Here is a 26,619-nt window from a genome sequence, read left to right as displayed (position 1 = left end):
GAAGGCGCTCTGAATATCTTTTAATGCTCAGTGACCTCCCATCTGGAAGTGACGAATGCAAGCTCTGTAGTGGAGCTTGTCATTATCGTTCAAAGCCTTGTGAATGGCATTTTAAACAAAGCGCCCTTTTGAAATACTTGCATTAAGGCACGTTGGAATTTTGATGTAATGCATCTGATGTGCAGGTATTTACCAAAAAAATTGATTTCACTGACATTTGGCGAGAAAATAAACTCATCCAATTACCTGTTACATTAGGAGGATAGATGACAAGCATTACACTCCTCCTGTCCTCATCTGCCACCCCTGCGCCTTCTTTCCAACGTACCTCGATCCCCCTCGATCCCGCCTGCTGCTTTACAATCAAACCAGGGAGCACAACAAGACCTACCACTTATGAGACATCAGACACAGGTCAATAGGTCACCCTTTTAGCTCCCTACCTCCATGATCCAACCATCCATCTGGCTAGCCGGTACATCTTTCATCTGTGGTGCATTTTTTTTTCTGTCATCATCCAACCATCCATCCATCAACCTTTCCATCCATCTGTCCTTGCTTCCCCTCCCTCCCTCTCCCTAGCATGATATGATGGGCCATTATGAGTGGATAGAAGGATTTATGTTCGTGTTTGTATTTATGAAGGAGAGAAACGAACAAAGGAGAGAGTGATCAGGGGAAAACACACAGGGAGAAAGGAGAAGGACATTCAGTAAGAAGATAATGTGGTATGGGGCAATGTGTGTCTCTGCGCCTACGTGGGGTTTCCCATCACAGCAGTTGGCCTCACTAAACTCTGCAATTGAGATGACAATTAGGATGGCATCCTTCGGTTGTCTTCAGTTAGCTATTTTATCTCTTCTCATTCCTGGTCCCCTAAGCCTTGAAATAGAATTTAGCTTTGGATACACTCCTGGAGAGATTTCATGCTGGTAGTGAGATTATAATTTGAGTCTTGGGTGGCAGTCACGTCGACAATGGTCCTGTGGAGTTTTAGAGGGAAAAAAACTGAATATGTAGGGAATTACATTTTTTATGAGAATGGTCAATCTCACAATTTGAAAAAAACATCTGGAAATCTAGCACCATCCTAGAAAATTGCTTTTTCCAGACAAGGCTGTGTAAGCAATCAGGTATCGGTAACTTTATTTTCCCAGGGCTAAAGCGATCAGAAACAAATGCACAAAATTAACAATCTGGATAACACATTGAATTTGAAAATCAGATTTACCACATCCCTTTACCAACAGACCTTAGCTTAAATTGAATTACTTTTGTGGCTTTTTTTTCCACCTGGAGAAAATGCCTAACTCTCAAATGGGAGTTTCAAGGTCCGTTGTTTAAACCTCAGAGTGCAAGCCACAGCGTTTAGACGCCATCTGTGATAGACGGCTGCTTCTTGCATTAGAAAAAAAAAAAAAAAGATTTATGAAATTATTTATTTTCATTTGTAACGTGGTAGTGTGATTTGGTCAGTACTAGTTGGAATTTGTCGTTTTTTTAACATTTAGCAGACAGTATAGGTTCTCATGCCCTTTAAAATTGTTTTGGGTGGCATTTAGCAACATGTGACTCACTGTTTTTACTTTTGTTGGATATAGTGAACAGTAAAAGGTTAAAAAAGATAACTCATTTCTAAGTTGATGAGTATTTAATTTAGGCCTTGGTGCTTTATTAGCAAGGGAAAAAAAATCCCTTGCAGGCTGTGAGCTCGTATAAACATATTATAATCATCGTGATTGGTATGTTAACGTCCTTCTCCCTCTCACTGTACAGTTGTTCAGTGAACTGCTGATGAAACTTTGTTGAAGCAACAGTTGAGGAGCAGGTGGAACTGTCCAACTCTGGACATGGATGAATCGATAGAACATTAAACAGAGGGAGAGATGGTGACAGAGATATTAGTGAATGCATTAATTCCAAGTCCTTGTTTCACAACCAAAGGTGGACGCACAGACAGCTGTCTAGATGGAAAAAAAGATCTTGAATGTGCTCCGAGTCCCAGCTGTTTTCCACGAGGGAAGTTTTCTCATTTCCTTACTTGTACTGGGATATAACGACCAGTCACGCCTCACTGATTGGCTCTCTGTCCTCCTCTGGGGCAGATTGTCATTTTTATCTACCAATTGATAGGCCTGCTTCCTGCCCTGAGCCCTCCCTCCCAGGAGACCCATGTAAAGTGGATGAAAACAGGAAGACAATTCCATCCCTCTGCGGCTCCATCTTGCACATCTCTAGCTGGTAGCCTATTAGTAGGGACTTCTGCTTCCCATCGCCACACACCAAGGCCTGGTCACCTTGAACTACTAGCTATTAGTTATAGATTCTCATTCCATTCTGTAACACACCTTTATATCCACTGGATGATACTTTAAGTATTGTTAGCGTGCAATCTGTAAAAAAGATAGAGTATCCCTTTTTATTTTGAAGATTCCCTTGTCAAGTCTATCCTTCATTCGTTTCCTCCTCTGTTAGCTGTTTTGGTTTCATCAGTGGCGTTTATTGAAACACGCAAACACCATGTTCTTGCTCTGCTAAACACTTTTTAATTCCTGTTTGTCTTTAATTGCTTTTAGGTGGGTCTGGTGCCAGGAGTTTTCCTATTATACAATTTCCTGCACAGTTAGACCAGTTAATTTCTCCTTCCTTCACCATACCAGTACCAGATGTGCTCTGATACCCTGCTCTGTGTCGTCCTGTTCACTCTGCCATCATATTTATTAGATGAGAGAAGTTTAATGAAGGCTTTTATTTGCGCATTGTAAACTGGCTCTCTAGTTGTTTGTGGGCCAGAAGCTGTGTGTGTGTGTGTGTGTGTGTGTGTGTGTGTGTGTGTGTGTGTGTGTGTGTGTGTGTGTGTGTGTGTGTGTGTGTGTGTGTGTGTGTGTGTGTGTGTGTGTGTGTGTGTGTGTGTGTGTGTGTGTGTGTGTGTGTGTGTGTGTGTGTGTGTGTGTTCTCTTTTTGTTATTGTAATGTCTTATTTTGTCTGTTATCTCTGTGGCCCTTGTGGAAACACTGTCATCCAGCTGTTTGTTTTAATGAACAAAGGAATTAGTGCTAATAAATTAATTTTTTAACATGGAAATGCTTATACTATATCGGCTCACCCACCCATCCACAGACAGGTCTGCATCATAGTGTCTTCTTTTCAAGTTACCAACAGACACTGGGAGCTACTGTTTTATAACTATGTGATGAAGTTATGATTGTTGTCTTTCAGGCCACTCGGTTCGTCTGTTAGGTCAGAAGAAAGACGGAGGCCGGAGGCTCGGAGGAGCAAGACTTGACCTGCCCAAGATCAGAAGAAACCCTCTCATAGAAATCATCTCCATTAACACCGGGTAGGACACAGATGCACAAACAGAAAACTTACTGCAGAAGATATTCAGCTTTAACTGTGCATTCAATTTCACTGCTTTACTGCTTTACTGCCTTTCTGCTTCTTTTCTGTGTGTGTGTGTGTGTGTGTGTGTGTGTGTGTGTGTGTGTGTGTGTGTGTGTGTGTGTGTGTGTGTGTGTGTGTGTGTGTGTGTGTGTGTGTGTGTGTGTGTGTGTGTGTGTGTGTGTGTGTGTGTGTGTGTGTGTGTGTGTGTGTGTGTGTGTGTGTGTGTGCGCGCGCGCGTTTGTTCTCCCTCTTTGCGCAACCACTTAAACAGAGCCCCTCTGTGCTTCTAATTTTATCAATTTCTCATGGTCTGCTTGGGATGTGTGTGTGCGTGACTGCATATGGTGCTATATATTCTTCAAATGTAATCAAATCTCAACAGGTGTCTAGCTCTTTGCCTCCGCTTCCATTTTACTTTAACCATGAAAGCAGACACATAAAATAACAAACATAAGCCCCTTAAATGCAGAGACCCTGCAATATTACAGATATTGACGTTACATCATGATGCCTTTGGCCATTTACACTGAACCAAACAAGTCTGCATACCACCGCCCTTGTGTTTCATCGTTTCGGAAAAAGAGGCGTGACGTGTATCACAACACTGTCGGTGTCTATCATGCCGGCTGTCCATTTTTACACAGACATGATTCGGTTCTGTTTCTACTTCCAGCATTAAGGCGTAACAACAATCCAACCTTCACATTCTATGCCCTTACTTTTTATACAGAACGCTGTGGCGAACTGGGAATAAAGGCGCAACAATACCGCCTTGAACAGGTGTAAAATGGGCTGCAGTTTCAGATAGGCCCACTTCCCTTTTCACATTCACATCAGCTGTATTAGCGCTCTGCAGTTCTGTTATCTTGTCTGTTACGTCGCTCATTAGTGAGTTTGTTTAAGAATACTTACTAAGAATACAGTTGTTTGGTTTGGTTTCATTTTAAAATAAACTGCAATAACTCAGATTTATAGTGTAGAGAGATAGATGGAGAACACACACACACACCCACACACACACCTTTTTATGGGGTAATTTCATGTTGTTTACAGATCTGTGCGTCTGTACTGTCCCACATGCTGTATTCTCAGTGGGCTAGTTAAAAAGGGTTACGACGGACTAATTCCACTGTGCACGGCCTCGACTGATGGTAATCCATCAATCATCCCCCTGCATGTCTTCAAGGTTTATATACTAATGGCTTGAAACACAAAGCAAGGAAGTAAACAAGTTGTGGACACAGCACTAATGTTCTGTGTGAGACTAGAGCTCCTTTTGTATAAATAATAGCCATATTTATTGTCGTCATTTCTTCAAGTCCTGCTCTTTAACTTTAAGCTTAAGCTGTTTCTAATCAACTTGTGGGCATTGTGTGGTCAACAATACGTCATCTCTTTGTTTAGGCCTGTTGTGTGGACATTTGTTACTCTCTGTAAAAGGGGCTTTCCTTATTTTCCAAGAATTTCCATCAGCGTCCTTGAACCTCCTGGGCTAATTGCAACAGCATTTGTGTCCCTGTAACATAGTGACCCACTGACAAGAAGGTTATGACCCGTTTTCAGGTCTTGCCTTATTATTTATCACTGCGATACCAACCGAGTAAGCGTTTTTATGATCACGTCGGGTGTGATGGTGGGGCAGCAGATGCATTGTGTTGCTTTGTGGTGACATTACCACATTTCACAATGTATCAATAAATGCTATCCATTTAGCTTTGCCTTGAAACACATTACATTACAAATACATCCATTATACACAATCAAAGCCACTTGTCTTAAAAATCTAGCCCTCTAAAAATGTTTTTCTCTTTTTCACATGTTGAATATCCTCTTACCACCAATTAAATTAATTAATTAAAAAAGAGTTTCCTAAAGAGTTGACTGTGTCTTAGATCTTAGTCAGCAGAGCTCAATCGTCTTCATCTGTGGCTAAAGCTTCCTTGAATAAACTTCACCCAACACATCTAATACTCGGAAACCTTTAATTCCAACTGGTACTGCTTTTTCAGATAAACCTGCAGGTCTGGTCAAAATCCAAAATGTGCTCATTTAAAAAGGCAAAATTGGAAGTTTTGTAATGGAACAAGAAATCAGCAGTTGAACTAAAATGCTGCTTTCTTGTTCCATTACAAAACTTACAGTTAACTCTTTGAACAGTTTTTCAAAGCCTCATTCACTACTTCCCTGTAAACCATTTCCTAAAGTTGGCCGCCGGTGTCATATGATGGTTTATTCCTGTTTTGTTTTTTTGTTATGAGAAACTCACACAGCCTTTGTGTAGCTTTCGTGATCATCGTGTATTAATGGATCTTGGTCTCTGTGTGCCTCTTTCACTGTGTCCCTGTCACGGTCATATCACAACTGCCGTGTGGATTTTTCCTGCTTTATGTGCTTATGTACCTGAACTGACTGACCCATTTGTTCTTTTGCTGGAAGGCCTTTGAGCCACATTTCACGTTTTTATGTTGTGGTATGCTTGTGCAGATGTTCGTCCTGTGCCCGCCCTCCTCCAGCAGGGGGTCCGTATCTGATCCAGATGAACTTGATGTTGTTTTTCAAAAGGGTCAGAACGGCGACAAATAAATCTGCGCTTACTCTTTTAAATGAAAGACTTTTTAGAAAGCTGGGGGATTACAGGAATACAGTATGTTGACTGGGTGAATCGGCTGTTGACAAATCTCTCCCAAATAACACTGGTGTTACTGAAAATCCAGGCTTAATGTGTGCTTTTGTGTAAGTTGGTCAGTCGTCAGTGTCACTAATTTGACATAGTTATCTGAACATATGCGCGCGTGTGCGTGCGTGCGTGTGTGTGCGCGCGCCAGGGAAAACAGAATGTGTCCTTTATGTGCTCTGTTTTTAGTAGATCCACTTTAAATATTCCTCTGCGGTAGTAGTGACATCATTGGTGACATTTGTCAGCTGATGAAACAGAGAGATCTTTGTGTCTGACTTTCTCTCTCCCTCACACACACGCACACACACATCAGTTGCAGTTGTCCTTCTCTGCGTCAGATGAGAATGTTTGAAACCATTAATTCATAGTGTTTGTCCGGTCTGGCCTTTAGTGTCTCAAGTTTGTTGCCAGTTTTTCTCTATGTGCGAACATGTGGGATACATTCATTTAAGCTCTCTCTCCCCTCCCCTGTGTTTACTTGCCAAATGTCACATTGACGTCATGCTGCAGGATGGAGCTTTTGCACAGGGCAGCAGCAGGTTCTTGAAATGTCTTGAATCTCCCAAAAATGTAGGGCATAGAAAGAATAACATGTTATACAGTAAATCCAGTTTTCCTCCTATCTTATAATGATGGATTATATGGTAGAGACTATTACTAATGCTTTTTCAAATGAAGAATATTTTTCATTAAGCATGTTTCACATTTTGCTAATGTTCAGTTTCGTAGATCCACATTAAAAATAAGATTAAATCATACAAATTCTTGAATTTGGGCTCTGAATCCTGATTAAAACCTCTCACTAAAGACTACCTCTGCCTCCAGCTCAGCTGCCACCAGAGCATTTGAAACACATATTGCCTTGCTTACCACTCTTTAAACATAACAGAGCCAAACGCTGAGCACAATAGCCAGTGTAAATGGATGGGTCAGAGGTCATAGTGGGGCCGGTCAGGGCACTTATGTGGACATTGGTGGGATCTTTGAAAACGGTGAAACAGTAGACACATTTCTTCCTCTTGGTAAAATAATCAGCAGGAATCACAGGCCTACTTGACAAAGTGCATTTGATAGGAAACGGAACAGAAATCAAAGAATGTAACTCTGACTTTTGTAAACCAAACTCATCCATCATGTTCACATTCATTGTTAGATAAAACCCACTGCCTAATTTCAAATTACCAACCTACTCCACCATCCTGTTCTCTTTGTTAGTGCAAATCCACACAACAGCCTGGCATAGTGTTTCACCTGGGATTACCTATGGAAATTCTATTTCACGTTCAAATTGATTCACAATATTAGTTTCATTAAGTTGCATATTAATTTCATTTGCACCTATTAAAGACAAATTAGATCGACTTTTTTCCCCCCACCAAGTTAATTTTATCCCTATCAGGAAATTAATTCAGTGAAGTCCAGCTAGTCTTCAAATGCCCTCTGGCTTTGTATTAGGGGAACATTGGCAGGTTTCTCCTGGGCCATTAGCACAGTTATTTTGAGTCATCTTTACTTGACACATTAATGAGCCAAGGCCCTGATTATTTCTTTGATGGTTTAGTCCAAAAGCTGCATGTGGCACCAAGGTCATTACTGCTTTTCTCTTATTTTCTAACTTAAAGTATGTTTTCTTCTGAGCTTGTAGTTTTAATCATTTAACTACTCACTTTTATGATGTTCTGGTTCCAGAATATTTTGAATATGTGACTGCTATGAGTCAAATTCAATCATTTGGAACATAATTAGTTCCAGTAATTTTTGCAATTTTTGTTTCAATTATTGAACACATTTGGTTGATCAGATAAAGTAGAATCAATCCCATTTTAAATATCTTTAAAATGATAATTTGATCAAACAATCATTTTCACCACCCCAAATAGACATCATCAAAACAGAATAATCTTCCCTGTGACCTTGAAAACCAGGGACGTTAACAGTCTACAATAAAGTGACACAACTACCAACTACCATAATCAACCATTTTTTTCTTCTTTTTTTGAAATGTATCTACTTTTAAACCTCTTTCATAACTTCTTAAAGTTTGGATTTGCCACAGTACAACAGAAAGCTTTTACACAGGTTGTGTTTATGCTAAAAAGCAGGGGTTGAAATAGTAGTTGATAAATGAGAATCGTTTCAAAGAGAAACACTTGAAATACATAAAGTATTACAAAGCCGTTGGTAAATGTAAACCTTTTGGAAGTTTGAATTGGCTACAATACAACAAAAGTCTTTTTCACAGGTTGTATATGTGCGTGTTGAATGGTCACCGACCGCAGTGAAGCAGTGAATGTTATTGTAATTGGTGAATGAGCAGCAGAAAAGAGAGACATATTTAAATACATTAAGTGCTGGTGTTTTTCAACCTGGCTTCCAACATATACACTTGCTTCTGATGTTGAGCTTGTCTTATGATCCAGTCGCCAGCATTTAGGTTGGGCTTGTATCCCATGTTGCTCCTTCCATAACTTCTTTATGCAAACAGATGAGCCTGAGGGTAGAGTTCATTCTTCATGCAGCCTTAAACTGGAAAAAGACTTCATGTCTTTCTAATGCTCTGTTTTGTGTCCCAGTTTTAGCACGCTTGATAGTAGTGGGGAAGCTGGGGCGTATGTGTGAGTGTTTTGCCCTAGGCTACACTAATGGTCCCTTCTTGCTCTGTGTATCTCTCTCTCTCTCTCTCTCTCTCTGTGTGTGCGCGTTTTCTCAGCAACGATAAAAGCCCTTTTGTGAGCAACTTGAATCGTGATGCTTCAGCATCATAAACAAGGAATTTACAGCCACTCAGTCAGAATGGGTCATTAAACTTGTGTGTGTATTTGTTGCTGTGTCTGATTGTGTGAACCTTTGCCATTAGACTCCAGGCATTAAAAAAAAGAAGCCCTTTGTTCCACGGTTACAGTTCATTTCATTCCATTATCTGTCTGTTCCACGTTCTCTATTTAGTCACATTTTTGGCAGTCACAATCTTTGTCATTGTTATTGCAACGTGCTTAAGTCAGGTGTTAATGATCCTCCGCTCTGACTCGAAGCCGATAACCAACTTCATCATTTGTATCCTGCAGGCAGGTAGACGGGATGACACAGAGGGAATAGGTAGTGGAAGTATAGAGGCTTCTTGTTGACTGCTGGCAGGCAAACTGCTGCCTTGTCGTTAGATTACTGCACTGGTTATAACATCGCAGCCAATGGAGGTTGAATGAATATTGACATGGAGGCCTGCACCACTGTTCATTAAGTGTAATTAACACCACACCAAAAGTTACGTTCTGTGTCTGTGGTCATGCATAGTGCAAATATTTGTCAGTTTTCATTCCCATACCTTTGCCATTTTTATACGATTTTCTTACCCATTATATGGCACTGTGAAAATATTGTGGTTCCTTCTGTTTATATATATGTTTTTTCTGTCACAGCCTGCACATAACCCTCCATCACACGCTTGCAGAGCTAAGCTCATGATAGGACAACTAATGGAGATGCTGACATCATTGAAAGATTTAATGCAATAAATTTCAACTGTCTTGTCTTTTGTTATGGAGGGGTGGACACATCCTATTCTCTATGTTACAGTCCTCACCCATCCAGAGATTGTAAAAGACAACCTTGGAGACCACACTCTATTTCATCCTCTCTCTTTTGTTATGCTCCTTCTATTCATTTCCCCTTGTTTTCAGTTTTTTTACCCTCTGACACTAATAGTAACATATTTATCCACTTAACGAAAAGCTTATTTAATCTGGACATTAAGCCATGTTTAATATTGCATAATGCCATTCCTTTGTTTTCCTTTTTTTTTTTCCTTAGGTTGGCTACAATCATAAACAATTTGAAGAAGCTACTGGCTCAATCTCTGCCAAATCCTTGATTTATACAATAAATATTAATCGCTGTAACAAAATACACACACCCACACTGACTATGTAAAGAAAGCCAGCAGAGACGGAGTGAAAAGTGTCTACATGTGTGTGTCTGTGTATTAGTGTGCACAGTGAATATGTTTGTTAGCTCACAGTCTCATAGTGTGTTCGCTGTCTGTTTCCTGTGATTTGCGTTGAGCTGCCACAACTTCTATACCCACTCTCCAGGCTGACAACTTGGAATAATAGCTCTTATCCTCGCTGCTCATGACCTTTACATAGATTTGTGTTAACCATTGTGCCCAAGGTGTAACGTCCACTGCTTTGGCCAGCTGAGGAAGAAGTAAATCTGGGGTCACGGACGTCTAGATGCACAGAAAAAGAATGAGCCAGAACAAGTTGGAGCGGGGTTAGGAGTTGACTGTTAACCCACATCCGCAGCAGGAATGCCCTGCATGTCAGACATAAACTTATTACCTTTAAAACAGAAGTGGAAAGAAGAGTATTTTATTACTCCTGGTCCTGTCTGACCTGATGAACCCCCAATTAATATGAGAGGGCCAGCATGAACGCCCACATTTTTTACAATGTTTAACGTGCTACTTCCCTTCGGCTTGCAACAATAATGGCCCCTAGTAATATGAGAGAGGTCATGTTTTGACCATGTTCTGCCACTAATGTTAAGTTTTATGAACAGTGGGCCAGCGGGTTCAGCAGGTTTCCTTTGAGTGGCAAACCTGCCACTTTGTGTATGTGTTTACTCATGGATCATGGAAAACAGTGCTGTGTGTAATGTGTAGTGCTATGTCATATAGGCAGACTGGGCTGCCAATGACATTTCATTCAAACACACTCAAAATATTAAGGAAAACTAAAAAAGTAAACTATATGAAGAAATCGTTGTTCCCTTCCTTGCTCGTGGAGCTATAAAGCCAGTCAGGGTAGTGTCAAGCCAGCGTCATTGTACAGCTGTACATCAGCTAGAACATATAGTGTTCCCCACAGTAAGAGATTCAATCTGTTGCTGTAGCTCTGTGTGTGTTCTAATGATAGCACAGTGAACATGCAGTGCACTCTAATGTGCCACGGTGCTGATCGACAGCTAGACAGAGAGGGCAGGTGTTAAAGTCAAGGTCTGCCTGCCTGCTGAGGACGGTAAAAAATTTCCTGCATTTTCTGATGGCCCACCTGCGGATTTTCCCGGTTCTGCCAATGGCCAATCTGACTATGGCTGATAGGTCAACGTGTTTGTGTGTGTGAGAAAGAAGGAGAGAAATAAAGAGAGAAAGAGAGAGAGAGCGGGGAAAAGAGCACCCCACACAGCTTTACAATGATGTACTGGTGCAAAACACTGAGTAGAAATCTTTTATGTTATTAGGAGAATTAATTCAAAAAAAACATACGTATACGGTGATGGGAGAATTAGACAATGGCGGGCCACCACAGTCTAGGTTATTAATAGGAAATGCTGACATAGTATAGCACAGCAGGTAGAAGTACAAGCGAAAAGAACAACAACAGCAGCAGCAGTAGTACAGTAGACACATACCTGCCTGTCCCTTCTCCATGCTTCATCTGTATTTTTCTCATAACCTTCTGTTTACCAGAGGAAAATCAAATCTCTTCTTTATTTTTCTCTTGTAATATGTGATGCAAACATCAGCTCCTCTTGAACAGACAATAATCTCTTTATGACACCACATCCTGTCAACTATCCAGTTTATAATCTGTCACTGTACTGGCAGCATTTTTAGTTTGAGCTCTCTTTAAGAGGCCTTGATATGGCAAGGTAAAAAAGACATAGCACAGCTCATTGATGACACGCTTCGTATGAAAAACAACACTATGAAAGGGTAGACTTACTTTAATAGTAGATGAGTCTTTTTTCAGCTACAGTAAGTGTCAGCATGAGGGAAAAAAATGGGTGACGGAGGAAGGGGTGGGGCGTGTTACATAATTAGCTGGGTTATAAGCAAATTGAATCAGGCCGACTGTATGTTGTTTTTGGTAATTTGAGTTTCTCTGCCAATTGCCTTGAAGTTAATAAGACCTAAATGAAAAAAGAGCCAGTTTTTGCATGAGGTGCCACAGAAAGGCAGACAGTCTTTTTCCTACGAGCACAATTGAAGCCGCAGCTTGAGACACGCTCTGTAATTTCCAGCAGTGGGGTTCTTCCAATATTCGCTACAAATAATTTGTAAATACATCTCCCTCATTTAAATTTTTTTTTAAAAAAGCAAATACACAAGCCACGTTAAATGTCATCACTTAAATGCATTTTCATTTTGTTGATCATTGGTCAACGATCTCCTGTTTTCTTTTGTGTTGTTTTTCTCCCTGAGGACGAGAAGTAAAAAACATCTAGTGAAGTAGCAACAAAGGGTGGGAGGAAATGTGCGGACGTGCTCCAGAAAAGTTGAGTTACAGAATAGTGGAAGGTGTGAACACAAGGGTTTCTGATCATCTACGTGTCTAGGATTATTGTGGATTGTGGGAATGCATGGATGCACAATGTACACACAGCCTCTTTTTTATTTTGCAGTTAAACACATACAAAAACACACCTCCACAAAAGGAATTGCCATTGTTGTGTTCATGACTCACACATGATCATATGCAGACACTTTCCAAGTCTCTCACACACACACGCACACACACGCACACATACACACGCGCACACACACACACACGGCATTTACCATCGTGGCCTTTCCTGCTGTTCATCAAACCGGTGTATGGGTAGTTTTCAGCTCCACTGGTCTGAACATATTATTCCATTTCCCTCTCCCCCACTGCTTAACACACAAACACACAAATACATGCCAGAGACACACATGCACACACATGCACTGCATCAACTGTTCTCCCCACTCGCACACCAGGAGAGAGACTCAGCTCCCCACAGTAAATCCTGAAGATTGATGTGTCTCCTTGGACAAAATGAGATTGTGTGTCATTACAAGGCATTACACTACAGAACCCCAGAGTAACTGAATTAGCCCCAGTGTCATAGGAAACACACACACACACACACACACTGATCATCTAACTGACTATTTACACAAACCAGTTTAGTTTCCCACATGCTTTCTTTCTAAGAAGTACATCGTCCTCAGTTGTCAGATAGAAACATTAAATCAGAGATTAGACTTTCTTTGTGTGACTCAAACAGGGAACAAAGTAATTGGCTACATTAAATTCATTAATGTTGTACTGTTTAACTACCAAAAGACATGAGCAGATCCTTGGGTTTTTCTGTGGTGATGCTTTGCAAGACCTGCGCTGAAGCCGTCTTCACTGTGCCCCTCAATCTCGTCAATACGGCCACATCATCAGCTGCAGAATGTGAGCCTGTCTTCACATGTAGACAGAATGAAAAAGACATTGCACCATCACTGCCTTGGGTGGGCCTGGTGCGCTGAAGTTTCATATAAAGCCAATGTGCTAAAATTTCACTCAGATTTAAATTTTTTAACCCCCTTTGACTTGCTGATTAGGACGTTATCTGAGAGTGACTTGTAATGGAGAAAAGATATATTGTTTTCTGTACGAGTTCTCAGAACTGTAAACCAGTTGAAAAACAACTAGTCAGACCTGACTCCCCAACTATTCACCATTTACCCTCATTTACGACATAAAAGTATTTACATTAGTGCAATGTAATGTTAATTTCTTTTGCCAGGACGCTGTCGGCTGTTTTCCTATTGGTCACGGTCACAAGAGGTGGTGACAACCATTGTAGAAGGTACAAAATAAATGAAAAAAATAAAATGCTAGTCTTGCTGTTAAGACAGCTTTAGCATTGGTTGTCGTCCATTGTGACACACTACACGGAATCAAATGATTGATTGTTACGTCTAATATTCATTGATCTTTTCCAAACCCACCCAAAGTCCTATGTCCTCCGGATTGGGCTATTATCAGGCATCATCTGCTGGGTTCAGAATCCACAATATCAATTAAACTTGAATCAGGACTGAGCCCAAAAAAATATTCACAGATTTTTAGAAAACCTGTATTTGTTCATAATCGCTTTCCGCCCCTTTCAGCCGAAGTCGGTCAGCCAGGAACTAATCCAGTTGATTATTAAATCGCGAGCAGGTAACTCAGTCGTGCAGTCAGTCAGAACGTCTGCCAGTAAATCTGTAAAGTTACATATTAGTGACACAGTGAAGTCGGCTTGTCATTCAGACAGGTTGACAACAAAGAGTGATTTCATGAGTCAGTCAGTTAAACAGTAAGGCGGGCAACAGCGAGATAATCAGCTGGTCGAGCAGTGAAACAGCCCAACTTCAGATCAGATCCTCCACCACTTGGTTCAATAATAAGCAAACCTCATACCATTCTTGTCCAGGAACAATGGGCTGACGGATCTAGTACAAACACTGTCTTGAGGTCTCTCTGCAGACAAAACAAGAACTTGGCAAAACAGTCATGGTTCCTCTGTCGACATGGGACTGTAGTTTCACACACATGCACATGGTGCCTTTCTCCAGTCAAAACAACAAGCAAGGCTGCTGTAGTAGTTAGAGAAGTCCAAGGTCAGCATGTGACACACGCGCACGCGCACACACACACACACACACACAGACAGAGCTGTTTCAGTGCGCAGCAGTGGGAACACGAGACTAAATAACAGAATTCAAGAGGTCAGACACAAAGGCTGAATTGAGCACTGAGTGAAATGGGCCCCAGCTGCATCAGAACACACACACACACACACACTGGTCTACTCACAGATGAAAAGAAACACAGTCACATGCACACACAAGCACACACATATCCAACACACAAAAATGCAAAATAAACAATGTGTGAAATGACGGTGAGAGAACTCCTCAGTCTGACCAGAGCTGCTTATTGACTGGACAAAAAAACAACAAGTTCATAACAAGTCTATTTCTGTGTAAACAGTGTGAACAGTGAGTCAATTTTCAAACTCTAAAAGCTCTGTCAGTCTGTCATTGGGTTCATTGAAAAAAGAAAAATCCTCCTACATTATTGTTGTTTCTGTAATCAAACACAATGTGTAGGTTTTGCTTGAGAATGTAAGATAAAGTCTGTCAAATGCCTAATTTTGACATTTTGTGGGTTCCTTGCATTTTTTTTGTACATGTCCCGTATCACCATCATCCACATTATCATCTGATTACATTGACAAAGGGCAGACGTATTGATATTCTTTGTTTTACATTATAGAGAAAAGCTTTTTTTTTGTTTTCTCACATCTGTATTTATTAGACTTTATTAGTGGTGCAGCTCTGTTTCTACTTAATAAACATCACATTGCTTTGCTCAAGCAGTGAGCCGGGAAGATTAAACTCCACAATTTTGTGTTTCTTCCCAAATGAAAACCTGATAGAGGTTTAACATCAGAACCCCTAACAATATATAAGATGTGAGGAATATCGTCTTTATCCAAGTCCCACAAGATCATTGGTATGCATTCAAAGCTCCCATGCAACTTGAGGTTCTCACTTGTGACAGTGATATTAGGCTAAACTGGATTTAGCTGCCAACCTTTCCCAGAGTAACTAATCATCCTCCCATTCTTTGCTCCTAATGGGTCTTTGCTCTATTGTGTCAGCGCTCTTTGTTCCTTGACTCCATATTATTTTGGAGCCTCCACTTTGACTTTGAGATGACACTAATAATAAACTTACAGGCTCGGAGCTTTGTTCACTCATATCATACCAGATTTATGATTCTGTTTGCCCATATACCCACTCTGCCCAGCAATAACTTTCAACAATAAGTGCAATGAATAATCTGGCTTTTCAATTTACTCAGTGCTCAGACTTCCCTGCACAGTTTAAGCTTTGTTTTCATAATTGCATCCTCAAACCCCAATAAAAAACACACACACACACACACACACACACACACACACACAAACACACACACTAATGCACACATGGCCCAATTTGTTTATGCACAGATCAATTTTGTAATTAATGTGAAGACCCTGAATGCTTATCAGTGGGAAAACCTTTTTCCTGCTCAACTCTCTCCCAAGCTGCGTCTTTAACAGGCTGCACAAGGGAGCCTCTGGAAAGGGACTTATAATGTATTTGTGTGTGTGTGTGTGTGTGTGTGTGTGTGTGTGTGTGTGTGTGTGTGTGTGTGTGTGTGTGTGTGTGTGTGTGTGTGTGTGTGTGTGTGTGTGTGTGTGTGTGTGTGTGTGTGTGTGTGTGTGTGTGTGTGTGTGTGTGTGTGTGTTTGTGTGTGTGTCGGGAGGTTTGCAAATGTATGGAGAAACCTCAGGGCTTTCCTTTCTTTGTTACCTTTTCAAGGATGCAAGCACACAATAGACTCTCTCTTTCCTACACTCGCTCACACACTGGGGAGGTAGCCTGTCTCATTGTACCACATTGATGAACTACACTGCTGTCAGGTACAACCGCTACCTCTGTGGTTTAATTAACTGGGAAACAAAGAAGAAACAAAGAAGGGAAAGGACAGGCTTGATGAGGAAGAGAAATATTTGGGTTTGACTGTAAAACTGAACAAGAATTCTGCCTTCTCTTCGCTTCTCTTCTCTGTCCCAGCACAACTTAAACGCACAGCAAATGTGCGTGTGTGTGTGTCAGAAAAAGAGTGACACTGCTTCTTTCCTTCAGTCAGTGTTAGTGTAAGGGTGCTGACTACTTGTCGCAGTCTGTTTAGGCTGATGGAGAGGTCGAAACTGCTAATGCGTTGTTGTGATACTGGATGAATGTTCAGACACACACACACACACACACACACACACACACACACACACACACACACACACACCCCCCCCCCAACTGGCCACTGACTGTCTCTCGAGATTAATGTTGGTGTGATCCACTCAGCTAGGCCTGATCACATTAAGATGGATGGACCCCCTGGTGGTGTGAGTGTGTGTGTTTGTGTGCGCGCATGCAGGGCCCCATCTGTCTGTGTTTTCTCCACAACTAGGTCCTGTGACCCAGCTGCCATCTTTAGTGCCCTCAACTGGGATAAAGCAATACCCTGAGAGGGAGAGATGGATTGATTTTTTTTCGATGGTTACATTAAAAAAAAAAATGCTCTTGGCGTTTCAGATGTGTTTCAAAATGATTAGAAAGATATTGTAGGTTTTTCAGTAGGTACTTAATGAAGGTGTTCCATTTCCCAGTAAAATAGATGGACCAACACCCTTTAAGTTCATCCTACGCTACCAGCATTGACCTCTTCTGATTATTTATTGTAGCTTTTCATATATTGCATTACTCCCTATGCTTCTAGTTGTAACCTAAAATAATCGAACCTACTCTTGCTAGTGGTTCCTAAGTCATGGCTGGTAACGGAGGGTGACTGGGTTTTTGCCATCAGGGCCCAGACGCTCTGGAATTCCTAACCCGAGGAGATTAGACTTTACAAGCGCTTTACTTGTTTTTAAAACATTGCTTTAAACATATTATTTTAAAGGAAAGCCTTGTAAAACCTGATTTTCAACAGGTTTTAACTGGTGTTTTTTTAAATTATTTTTTTGTCATCTTTCATATTTTGGTATTTTTTGTTCTGTGCAGCATTTTGTAACCTTGCATAGATAAGTTTTATACAAATAAAGTTTTATTATAGTAATGCATCTGCAGTAGCTAACTGTGGTAAAACTAGTGTGAATATGTTGCAGGTTCTGAGTGTGAAAGGTTATTAATAGAGCACATAGTCTAAAATAATTGGCTCAGACATAATTTTCAACACATTGTTTGTATGTGTACTTTAAAACATTTTATTTGAATTATGAAGTCTTTGAATATTCAATCTCAACTTTATCTGCAGCATGTCTCTGGTGACCCTACTCTTGGTAGAGCTAATAACAACAATAGACTTGTCAGTGAGGTTAAACTGATTTCTGTGTTTCTACACTGCTCTCTTACTGTAGCACGACTCATCATGGATGGATGTCATATACTGTACTTGCAGTAGAGTCTTTGAGACAAATGTGTCATTTATGATATTGGGCTCTATAGATTCACTTTGACTATTGACATTGTACTTAAGTGGGGAAAAAAAATAGTTTATGGCTCTTTGAATCTTCATGACCCAACTTTCAAACATCGTGTAAACATGACAACAATTGTATATTCTGTCCAGCAGGAGTTCTTGTGCCACTTTCAGCCTCAGGGGAATCCCTGTTATTCTTCCATGAGTCTGCCATGGACAGATACAGAGTTTAAGCTCGTTATCTCCTCCAGTCTGATTTCATAGTCTCATACTAGCTTCCTTATATCGCCACATTTGATGCCAATTAATTATTCGTAAGATGCCGTTGTCGTTGAGCTCGGGTGTATAAATCCCACATCAAACCAATTTTAACGTTGTGACCCTTTAACTTAAAAAAGGATCCTTGTTCTCTGTCCAATGCTTGCATTAGCAGTGCTGTGTTCACAGATGGTCATGTGGTTTTCTCTATCAGTCTATTGGAGTTTTAAGACAAAAACACCAATTGGTTTGCTGCATTCTACTTGGTGGACATTTTTAGTGGTTTGCCTCACTGCTGGTAAACGTGTGGCTCCATTGGGGATTGAACTCTCGATGTGGCAGTGTTCTGCTGCTTTCAGACAAGCATTGAAATCCAGAAAATTTCCCGAACTTCTCCAGATGCGCATGTCTGCAAATGTCTACCCTGACATTGTCTGGAACTTTTCCTGCCATGCCCCTTGTAACATTTCCGCAGAATAGTTGAGTGAGTCCATGTGAGAATACAGCAGGAGAATCTCGTGTTTAAATACCGTAAAGAAAAATACTGCTTTCCGCTGCGGAATTTATCGTCATGTCCTGCCTCCTGCACCCTCCGCCCAGGCGTCACTGAATCTTTTCAGCAATGTCACTGCTGTTGTAAACAGGTCGGACTCGGACATTCACCCTCAGCTGAGTTAGCTAATGAAAACAAAAAATTAAACCCCTACATTTTTAGGATAGAGTTGCCAGGCTCACTATTTCTTGCACCACCCTGGAACACACGAGGAGGCAGGAATGAGTGAAATATTATATTTACTCGATGAGAAAGAAGAATTGTTTGTTTTTCCTTTCATTTAAATCCCCACCAACACACATTTAAGCATTTACAGTGTCTAACTTGTGTTCACTCAGCAGCATCCTCCCACAACAACAGCAGCAGCCAAACAAGAGCTGTTAGCCAGAAATGTTAAGCCAAATAACAAAATAATGAGTGAAAAGAAACTGCTGTAGTATCAACAGTGTGTATTTTTAAACCAGTATGAAACAATAGAGGTCAGAAACAGAAGACTAAAAGAGTAAATATCAAAGTTGCTCTCGACACTGGCCTTCCTTCTTCTTTTCAATTGTGATTTACAGACAACTTGAGAAGAAAAGCCCCTTTCATCCTTAATAAAGTCTGCTCCACAGTTAATGACATGCAGGGCTTCTGGATCTGGTCAGTGGGAGTGATTCTCCTTCCTTTCCATTTGGTTTCTTATTTTAATTTCCATGCACCATACTCTTGCCCCCTTGCCTTTCACAGTCCATTTGAATGAATAGCCTCATCTATTATGTGATCGTGCCACTGCTTGTGGCGCTCAGAGAGACAGCTGTCCACGGTTATGTCCTAGCTTGCTGGAGTCCTGATAAAAGGTTTAGCAGAGAAGGGGACATTTTGACTCCCCGCTCTCTTCTCCATGTGCAGGAGTAGATTTCATTATCGAGTCCCTCGTGTTTATCTGCACAATCACTGAGCTGTTGTTGTGTTTCCACAGCTCAGTTCAGTCGGTTCAAGTGACCATGTTACTGACTCATTTAGGCACTTTTGAGACGGTATCTTGTTAATCATTTACAATGTTCAACTCAGTAGTTTTATCACACACAAATTAATAATCAGGAACAAACTATCAATTGTTTGTAGCACATGCACTGTGAATAAAACCCCCATTGCAATTGTTCACATCTTTGTGGAATATTAGCTGGTTTGAATGCCTTTGCATCAACGGAAGATACAATACAATGCATGTGTGTTGTATTTTTTGACAAATTCAGCTCTTCCACTTCAGATCACCACTGTTATCCACTTGAATGCAGCAGGTCATATTTGATTCCCAGCAGCTCAAATGGTCTCAAAAACATGAATCTTTCCATTGATGCAACATCCCAGTTTCTCCAAAGTTACAACCTCAGAAATGAATGATTTCTGTATTGAAATTAAGAGTTGGTCACCCCATACCCACTTCACCATGATAGCTTCCTTTGCCGTGTGTTAAATTTTATAGACATGTGACTTGTCATTTGTTAAAGAATATTGCTCTGTTTTATTTAAACTGTTAAAAATAAAAATAAACATCCATCCCTGTCTCTCTTCTCTCTTTTTCCCTCTGTCTGTCCAGGTGTCTGAATGCATGTACCTACTGTAAAACTAAGCATGCCAGAGGAGACCTGGCCAGTTATCCCATTGAGGAGCTAGTGGAAAGAGCCAGGCAGTCATTCCAGGGTGAGTACATTATCTCTCTCTCTCTCTCTCCCCCTCTCACACACACACGTCTGTGAAATTAGGTGTTGATATGCTGCATCATTGCAAAATCTCCTGTCATAAGATAAGCACAGGATGCCCAGTGATTAATTGATCAATAGTGATCAATTTATTTGACTTCTATGCTGTGGAACTGGAAGTGTTAGTTTTGGATGATTGAAGGTGCACAGTGGTATACCTGTGATTAAATGCGTTTCTCGGTGCTGTTGCCATTTAAGTTTCCAAGTTTTATGTCACTTGTAAGTCACCGTGTTTGTTTGTGTTGCACTGAAAGGTGTCTGTGTGTATGTGTGTCTGTCCTGTTAAGGGGGAGGCTTTAGTAGCACATGTTGATGTTTTTGTTCTTGGGTAGAGGGTCCGGCCAGTTGGCTCTAGTACCGATGCCAGATGAACAGCTGTTGTGCCCTGGCATCTGTTCCTTGAGAGAAGACTCCCAGAAACCCCAACTGCACAGCAGGCCGTGAGTCTATTAGAGCCCCAGGCGGGTCAGTCAAGGGCAAATCTGCACTTCGATAAAACAAACCTCACTTCCACTACTTTATATCATGTATTATTTTCATGATATTTGGATTGGCATTGCTGGTTGGATTTTTGAAATCAAATCAGTCTGATTTTGAGTCTAAAATCTGTGTATTACACCTGTGTAAGCAGAGACAGAAAATAATACACCAGATCCATGTTAATATCCTTTGCAACCCATTCACATCATCTCCCCTCTTTCCCTCTCAAAACCTGCTCGCCTAATTCATGTCAGATGCTGCGTTTGGGAACGTCATGCCCAGAGAATAATAACCTCAGGTCAATTGTCTCATCCTATTAACATTTCATTGCTCATGCACATAATTTAAATGCATTTCAACCGGAGACTTTAACCATGAACGCTTGGTTTCAAATGCTGATCTAATCACAGCTTGTTTACCTCGTTCCTGAGAGCTATCAAAGACATGGACATTTATGTCAGCTAATCTCAAAGATAAGTTAAGTAATTCCTTATTCTGCAACTTGAATGTGCTTATTCATAGAGAATGTAAAAACCTAACACTGCTAATACAGGAGCAACAGCTTACAATGAACAAATGCTACTTAAAATAATACATTTCCTCTCTCTGCTCCTTTTGAAGATCTCACTGTTCATGGGAATACAGACATTTATCTTTTACAACAAGGATCTAGCAACATGCCTCCATTTGTGCAAGTATCCCATTTGATTAAGACGCCTTCTTTATCTTACTCTCAGTGCATAACCTACACTTGTTGGACAGTAGTGTAACCCGGTCAGCTGATGTGCAGCATACTTTTTTAATGGTAAATGTTACAAGAGGAAATTCACATTACTCTTTTTTTTTATGCTGGCTCTCCTATCATACTTTTAAAAGTCACGATTTGCATGGCATGTGGTCGCCATGTTGTTTCTGTTGCGGCTTCAGGCTGTGTTCAGACTGACGACAGCACTGTGTCCAAAATACACAATAAACTGCGGATGTGTTCATACGGGTATCCGAATGAAACTGAAACAAAACCTGATGTCTAGAGGGAGGGGTTAACAGATGTACAGTTGCTGGATAGAGGTTTGAATTAGTTTGTGACAGGATTATACAAAAGCATGGTCCCACTGACATGAATAAGGAGTCAGGAATTTTGAAGTCAGTCCTGTTGTCTGTTTATATCAGGCTAATGAAAAGTGAGAGTATACCCTTGACAGGACATTGCTTTTTTTTTTTTTTTCAAAATCCCTTCCAGAACCTTTTAAAACAGCTGCATCCATACCACTGCAGTGCCCGGGGGTGGGCAGTCAAGGGCAAACTCACCAGCTGCTTGAACTTAGGTGTGTGTGTGTGTGTGTGTGTGTGTGTGTGTGTGTGTGTGTGTGTGTGTGTGTGTGTGTGTGTGTGTGTGTGTGTGTGTGTGTGTGTGTGTGTGTGTGTGTGTGTGTGTGTGTGTGTGTGTGTGTGTGTGTGTGTGTGTGTGTGTGACAGTGAGAGAGATGTCGGTGACAGTACAGGTTGAAGAGACACCTACCCTTTAAACTTGTTTGAGAGAAGTTCAATGTGTAACACCTGCTGACATGAAGTGTGTTTTGGGACTCATATCACAGTACCTGTATTACTGTCCTGTCATGTAAATATTTGCCCTCTGTGCTGCGTGTTTCAAAATTGCCACAAAAACAAATTCAAGTAAAACTCAATGGTTACAGCCTCAGTGGATGAATCAGTTCCGAAAACCAAAATGTACTCAAAGAAAACTTAAAAACTTGTAATTAACACTTACACATTGGTAAAGGTTAACACAGGTAGTAGAATACACAGCAGAAACTTCAGTTTAGAGGTCAGCTATAAATTTGTGTTTGTGTGTGTGCGTGCGTGTGCGTGTGTGCAATTCGTTAAAACACAGGAAGCATAAGTGTCAGAGACGGTTACTTGTTTTCAAAACAGAAAGGGGAAGCTGGAGGTTAGCTTCTCTCATGATTTACAGACAGTTGGAATGAAAAAGAGACAGAGGTGGATAACGGGAGGAGTGAGATGAGGTTTCACTGTCTATCCACTGTTCTCTGTGGTGGAGACAGACAGAATCAAACAGCATTTAACTTTCAGTTAGTGAACCTGTAAAACAAATCTCCACATCTTCGTGACGCCATACAAACACAAACTTCTTTTTCTGTCCTTATTTTTGTTTTGTTTGCAAGTCTATCATCTCATGTAAACAAACACATACATGTTTAATGCGCAATGCCCACAGAAAGAGACACTGTTCTCCAACCTATTTTCCCGAGTCTTGTTGACCATGTTATAATTGTGTCCCACGCACACACACACACACCCCTACACACACACTGGCAAATGTGATAAGCAAGTTTCATCTGAGGAATAATTGGGAATGGGCCATCTAATATATATTTTTTGTGTGTCACATATAATATATTTCTCCTCTGTTCAACAAATAGAATCATCTGCCACATTTATGAACCAAAGGCACGCTGTTTACTCTGTCAAATATTTTTATTAGGTTTGGAATTGCATTATGGCAGAGCAGCACTGCCCTTCGTTCTCTCTCCCTCTCTCTTAGTCACCTTTTTCTTATCTCAGACAAATTGAGCCTCACAAACAGGCCGTGCAATTTGATTTGCTATTCGATGTCTTTTAAATTATAAAAAAAAGGACTGCAAGTATGAATGCTCAGTTTGATTGGGCAGTCATCCTGCATTTGGGGGTATTTGATTGGTTTATCTCCTGGAACTTTGAAGGGATTTATGGGATTTATTCAAATGCGATTTGAGGTAAATAGCTCTCTTTCCATCTGGAAATAAAAGAGAAAGTGAGTGAGTGCACAGCTTTTAAAATAATCTGAATTATTCAAATGTATGAATGGATAATTTTTAACATCAGAGAGGTTTGTTAATGTATGCAGGTAATGGAGGCTGGGGATGTCATAGGAAATGACAAGGTTGTGTATGTGTTTGAGAGAGTGTGGGGGGCTATATGCCTCGTTTTGTGTGTCTGACAGAGACTGGGACACTGCGTTTGTGCGTGGGTTGGTGTGTATGTGTGTGTATGTGTTTTCTCAGAAGTGTGTATCTGTATATGTAGGTGTGTGTAAAACAGCCAGAAGTAGAGAAATATTTAATCATATTCTTCTGGGTGAGCACTTTTAGAGATGGCAGTATTCTCTGTGAGGGGAGTTCAGCAGATGGAAGGTTAACAACCTACGTCCACCAGCCGTCTGCCCACAAACCAGTGATTCTTCTAATGTCTCCGTCTGTAAATGTAAAAAAATCTCTCTGGCCTTTCTCCTGGTCTTTTTCTTCCTTACTTAACCTGCTGTTGCTCCTCTGTCTTGTAGATCAGCAGTAGCCGCAATTAGTGTTTCTATTAAAACATTTGCTTTATTAGTCACAGTAATCTTCAAGTTGTGAAAACATATGGGCAGAATTCCCATTTCCCTTACATGGGAACTTTCTTGTTCTGACCAAAACTGTTTTTGTGTTTGATTGCATTTTATGTTTACTGATTTAGAGAAGGTCTTTCAATGACTTATCCCCTGGTCAGTGCATTAATCAAGCTAGCAGGGTTGACTCGGGGACGTGAGGCCTGTCTGCAGTCAAACCTGTCCATCTACAGCCAAGGACAGAACAGTGAAGGTAAAATCTAATCAGGTATAACTAAAATCACATCTCATTTTTCACAAAGCACAATTAAGTCACTTTTTCCATTCATACTGAAATAGATAACTTAATCATATTCTTCTGTGTGAGCATTTCTGGAGAGTAAACATCCTCCACCTACCTACAGTCTGCCAACAAGCCAGTGACTGTTCGTCTCCCAAGATTTTATTGTGTTAATATGGAAATTGGCTGTTTTTTCTCTTTCACTCTCTTCGAGGGTACATTAAAAGCAGCTTAAAAAAAAGACGAAGACTTGTGGAACGCACAGATACCCCTGTGCCGTAAACATGGTGGCTGCGCCTGAGAGATGTGACAGGAGACGAGGGGCCAGTCAGACAGACTGAGGGAGAACTCTATTTTTGTTGTGGTCTTCAAACCCCCACTGTGGCTGTCGCCTTGTCATTTTAAACTGTCAGCAGGGTGTTTTTGAAACGGCCCTGTCTAAAACGGGATGTGACGCTCCATAGATACAGACGCACTGCTATCACTCCCACACGACACACTACATTAATGTTTGACATGCGTCTGAGCAATCACGACACAGCTTTAATGTTTTTGGGCTGTAGAGAGTGCTGGCATGTGACAGCACATAACTGAAACCTTGTGTCACCAGTGTTCCTTTTTTTCTTTCTCAAGCTGACAACTGCAGCTTTTCTTTCTTGTGCAAAAAAAATATAATTTAATGCAATATATTCAACACAAAACCAAAGAAAAATACTATGGTGTTGCCTGGATTCTGGACATGAGGCTGACAATATAATCAAATACTTACTTATCTGGTTAACTTAAACATCAAGTCAATTCTTTTGCTTTAAACATCATGACTCAAAAGCAAATATACTTTCTAATATTCACAGATATGAGCTGCTTTTTCTCTCGTTTCCACATGACTGATGGCATCAGTGTTGAACACAGATATTAGCAGAAATGACACTGCTCTGCTCCCTGGCTCCATCTGGATGACATATGACGGATGGCCACAGATAGACAGATATGTGGGCCTGCTTGTTGGCTCGCTCCAACATCTGTGACAGGTGTCAGCTCCCGTTTACCTCCGCCGCCGCAGCCATGTGACACATGGGCAGACGACGCCGCCAAAGTTTGCCAGGAACAATCTTCTATGGGTCAGCGGCTCCAGGTTGGGTGTTGAAGTTAAAGTTAAGTGGGCTGCATTTAAATTACACCTTGGATCAGATTACAAGAAAGCCAAATGAGCCTTGTGGTGACAGTCAGCCTTCAGCAGAGAAAAGGGGCTGTGGAGTGTTGAGAGCAGGAAGCATTTACAACGTCGAAGCAGTGAGCATGCGAGAGTGTGTGTGTTTGGTTACTATTTATGATATCAGTATGTTTTTTCTCTCTGTAGATTGAAGAACACATTGAAATTGTATGCTTTGAAGTCATTCAGGTAAAATAGATGGAGGCAATGAGATTAAAAGAAAAGAAAAAAAACATGCCTCTAATTTGTGTCTTATTGATTGAGATACGGCAATAGAGATACAGTCTGAGGAGCAGAGAGACTAAATATTGATAGGGGCACATTGATCATAGTTGAGTCACTACCATCAAAGTGCCTACTATTGGAAAGACTTTGGAAAACCGCTGAGCAAGCAAGCACTAATGCAAATTTCCTCTGTCTGTGTGTGTGTGTGTGTGTGTGTGTGTGTGTGTCTAAGTCAAATTCATTATCCTCTGGGAAAGCTCTCATGGAGAAGCTACAAATAGATTTTTCTGAATCTCCTGCAGTGTCCTGTTTTTTCAGCCGGACAGAAGTTTTGTCATGTATTTTTCTGCCCTCGGAAGCGGGTCAGGTTCAAACCTACTCTGTATCACCACTGAAGCATCATGGGGTTTCAATAAGTTTCTTGACTTAAGTAGTTTAAGTATTGTTGTGCAGTTTTATAAATCGCAGCTGCGACATTGTGAGATTTTCAGAAGATGAAAACTGCCCCATAAAATATCACAGTTTCACAGTATACCACATTTCAGAACATTTATTTTGAGGCCTTTAAGCATCATCAGTCACAATTCAGGAAATATCATTGTTTTTTA

The 26,619-nt window shown here is 40.8% G+C and overlaps 1 protein-coding gene across 2 annotated transcripts in view; it reads left to right on the top strand.

The window, feature by feature from the left end:
* The window catches only part of cdkal1 (CDK5 regulatory subunit associated protein 1-like 1), a 195,511-nt gene that overhangs the window by 66,199 nt on the left and 102,693 nt on the right, over positions 1-26,619 (top strand). For both annotated transcript variants that reach the window (XM_035629576.2, XM_035629575.2), the window contains exons 7-8: positions 3,221-3,341; positions 20,269-20,372. In XM_035629576.2, the coding sequence (XP_035485469.2) occupies positions 3,221-3,341; positions 20,269-20,372 (225 nt within the window). The remainder of the gene's footprint in view (positions 1-3,220; positions 3,342-20,268; positions 20,373-26,619) is intronic.

This window comes from Scophthalmus maximus, chromosome 1 (assembly GCF_022379125.1).
Source record: "Scophthalmus maximus strain ysfricsl-2021 chromosome 1, ASM2237912v1, whole genome shotgun sequence".
NCBI lineage: Eukaryota > Metazoa > Chordata > Actinopteri > Pleuronectiformes > Scophthalmidae > Scophthalmus > Scophthalmus maximus.
Note: the sequence above shows the minus strand (reverse complement) of the source record. Positions and strands in the feature narration are given on the sequence as shown.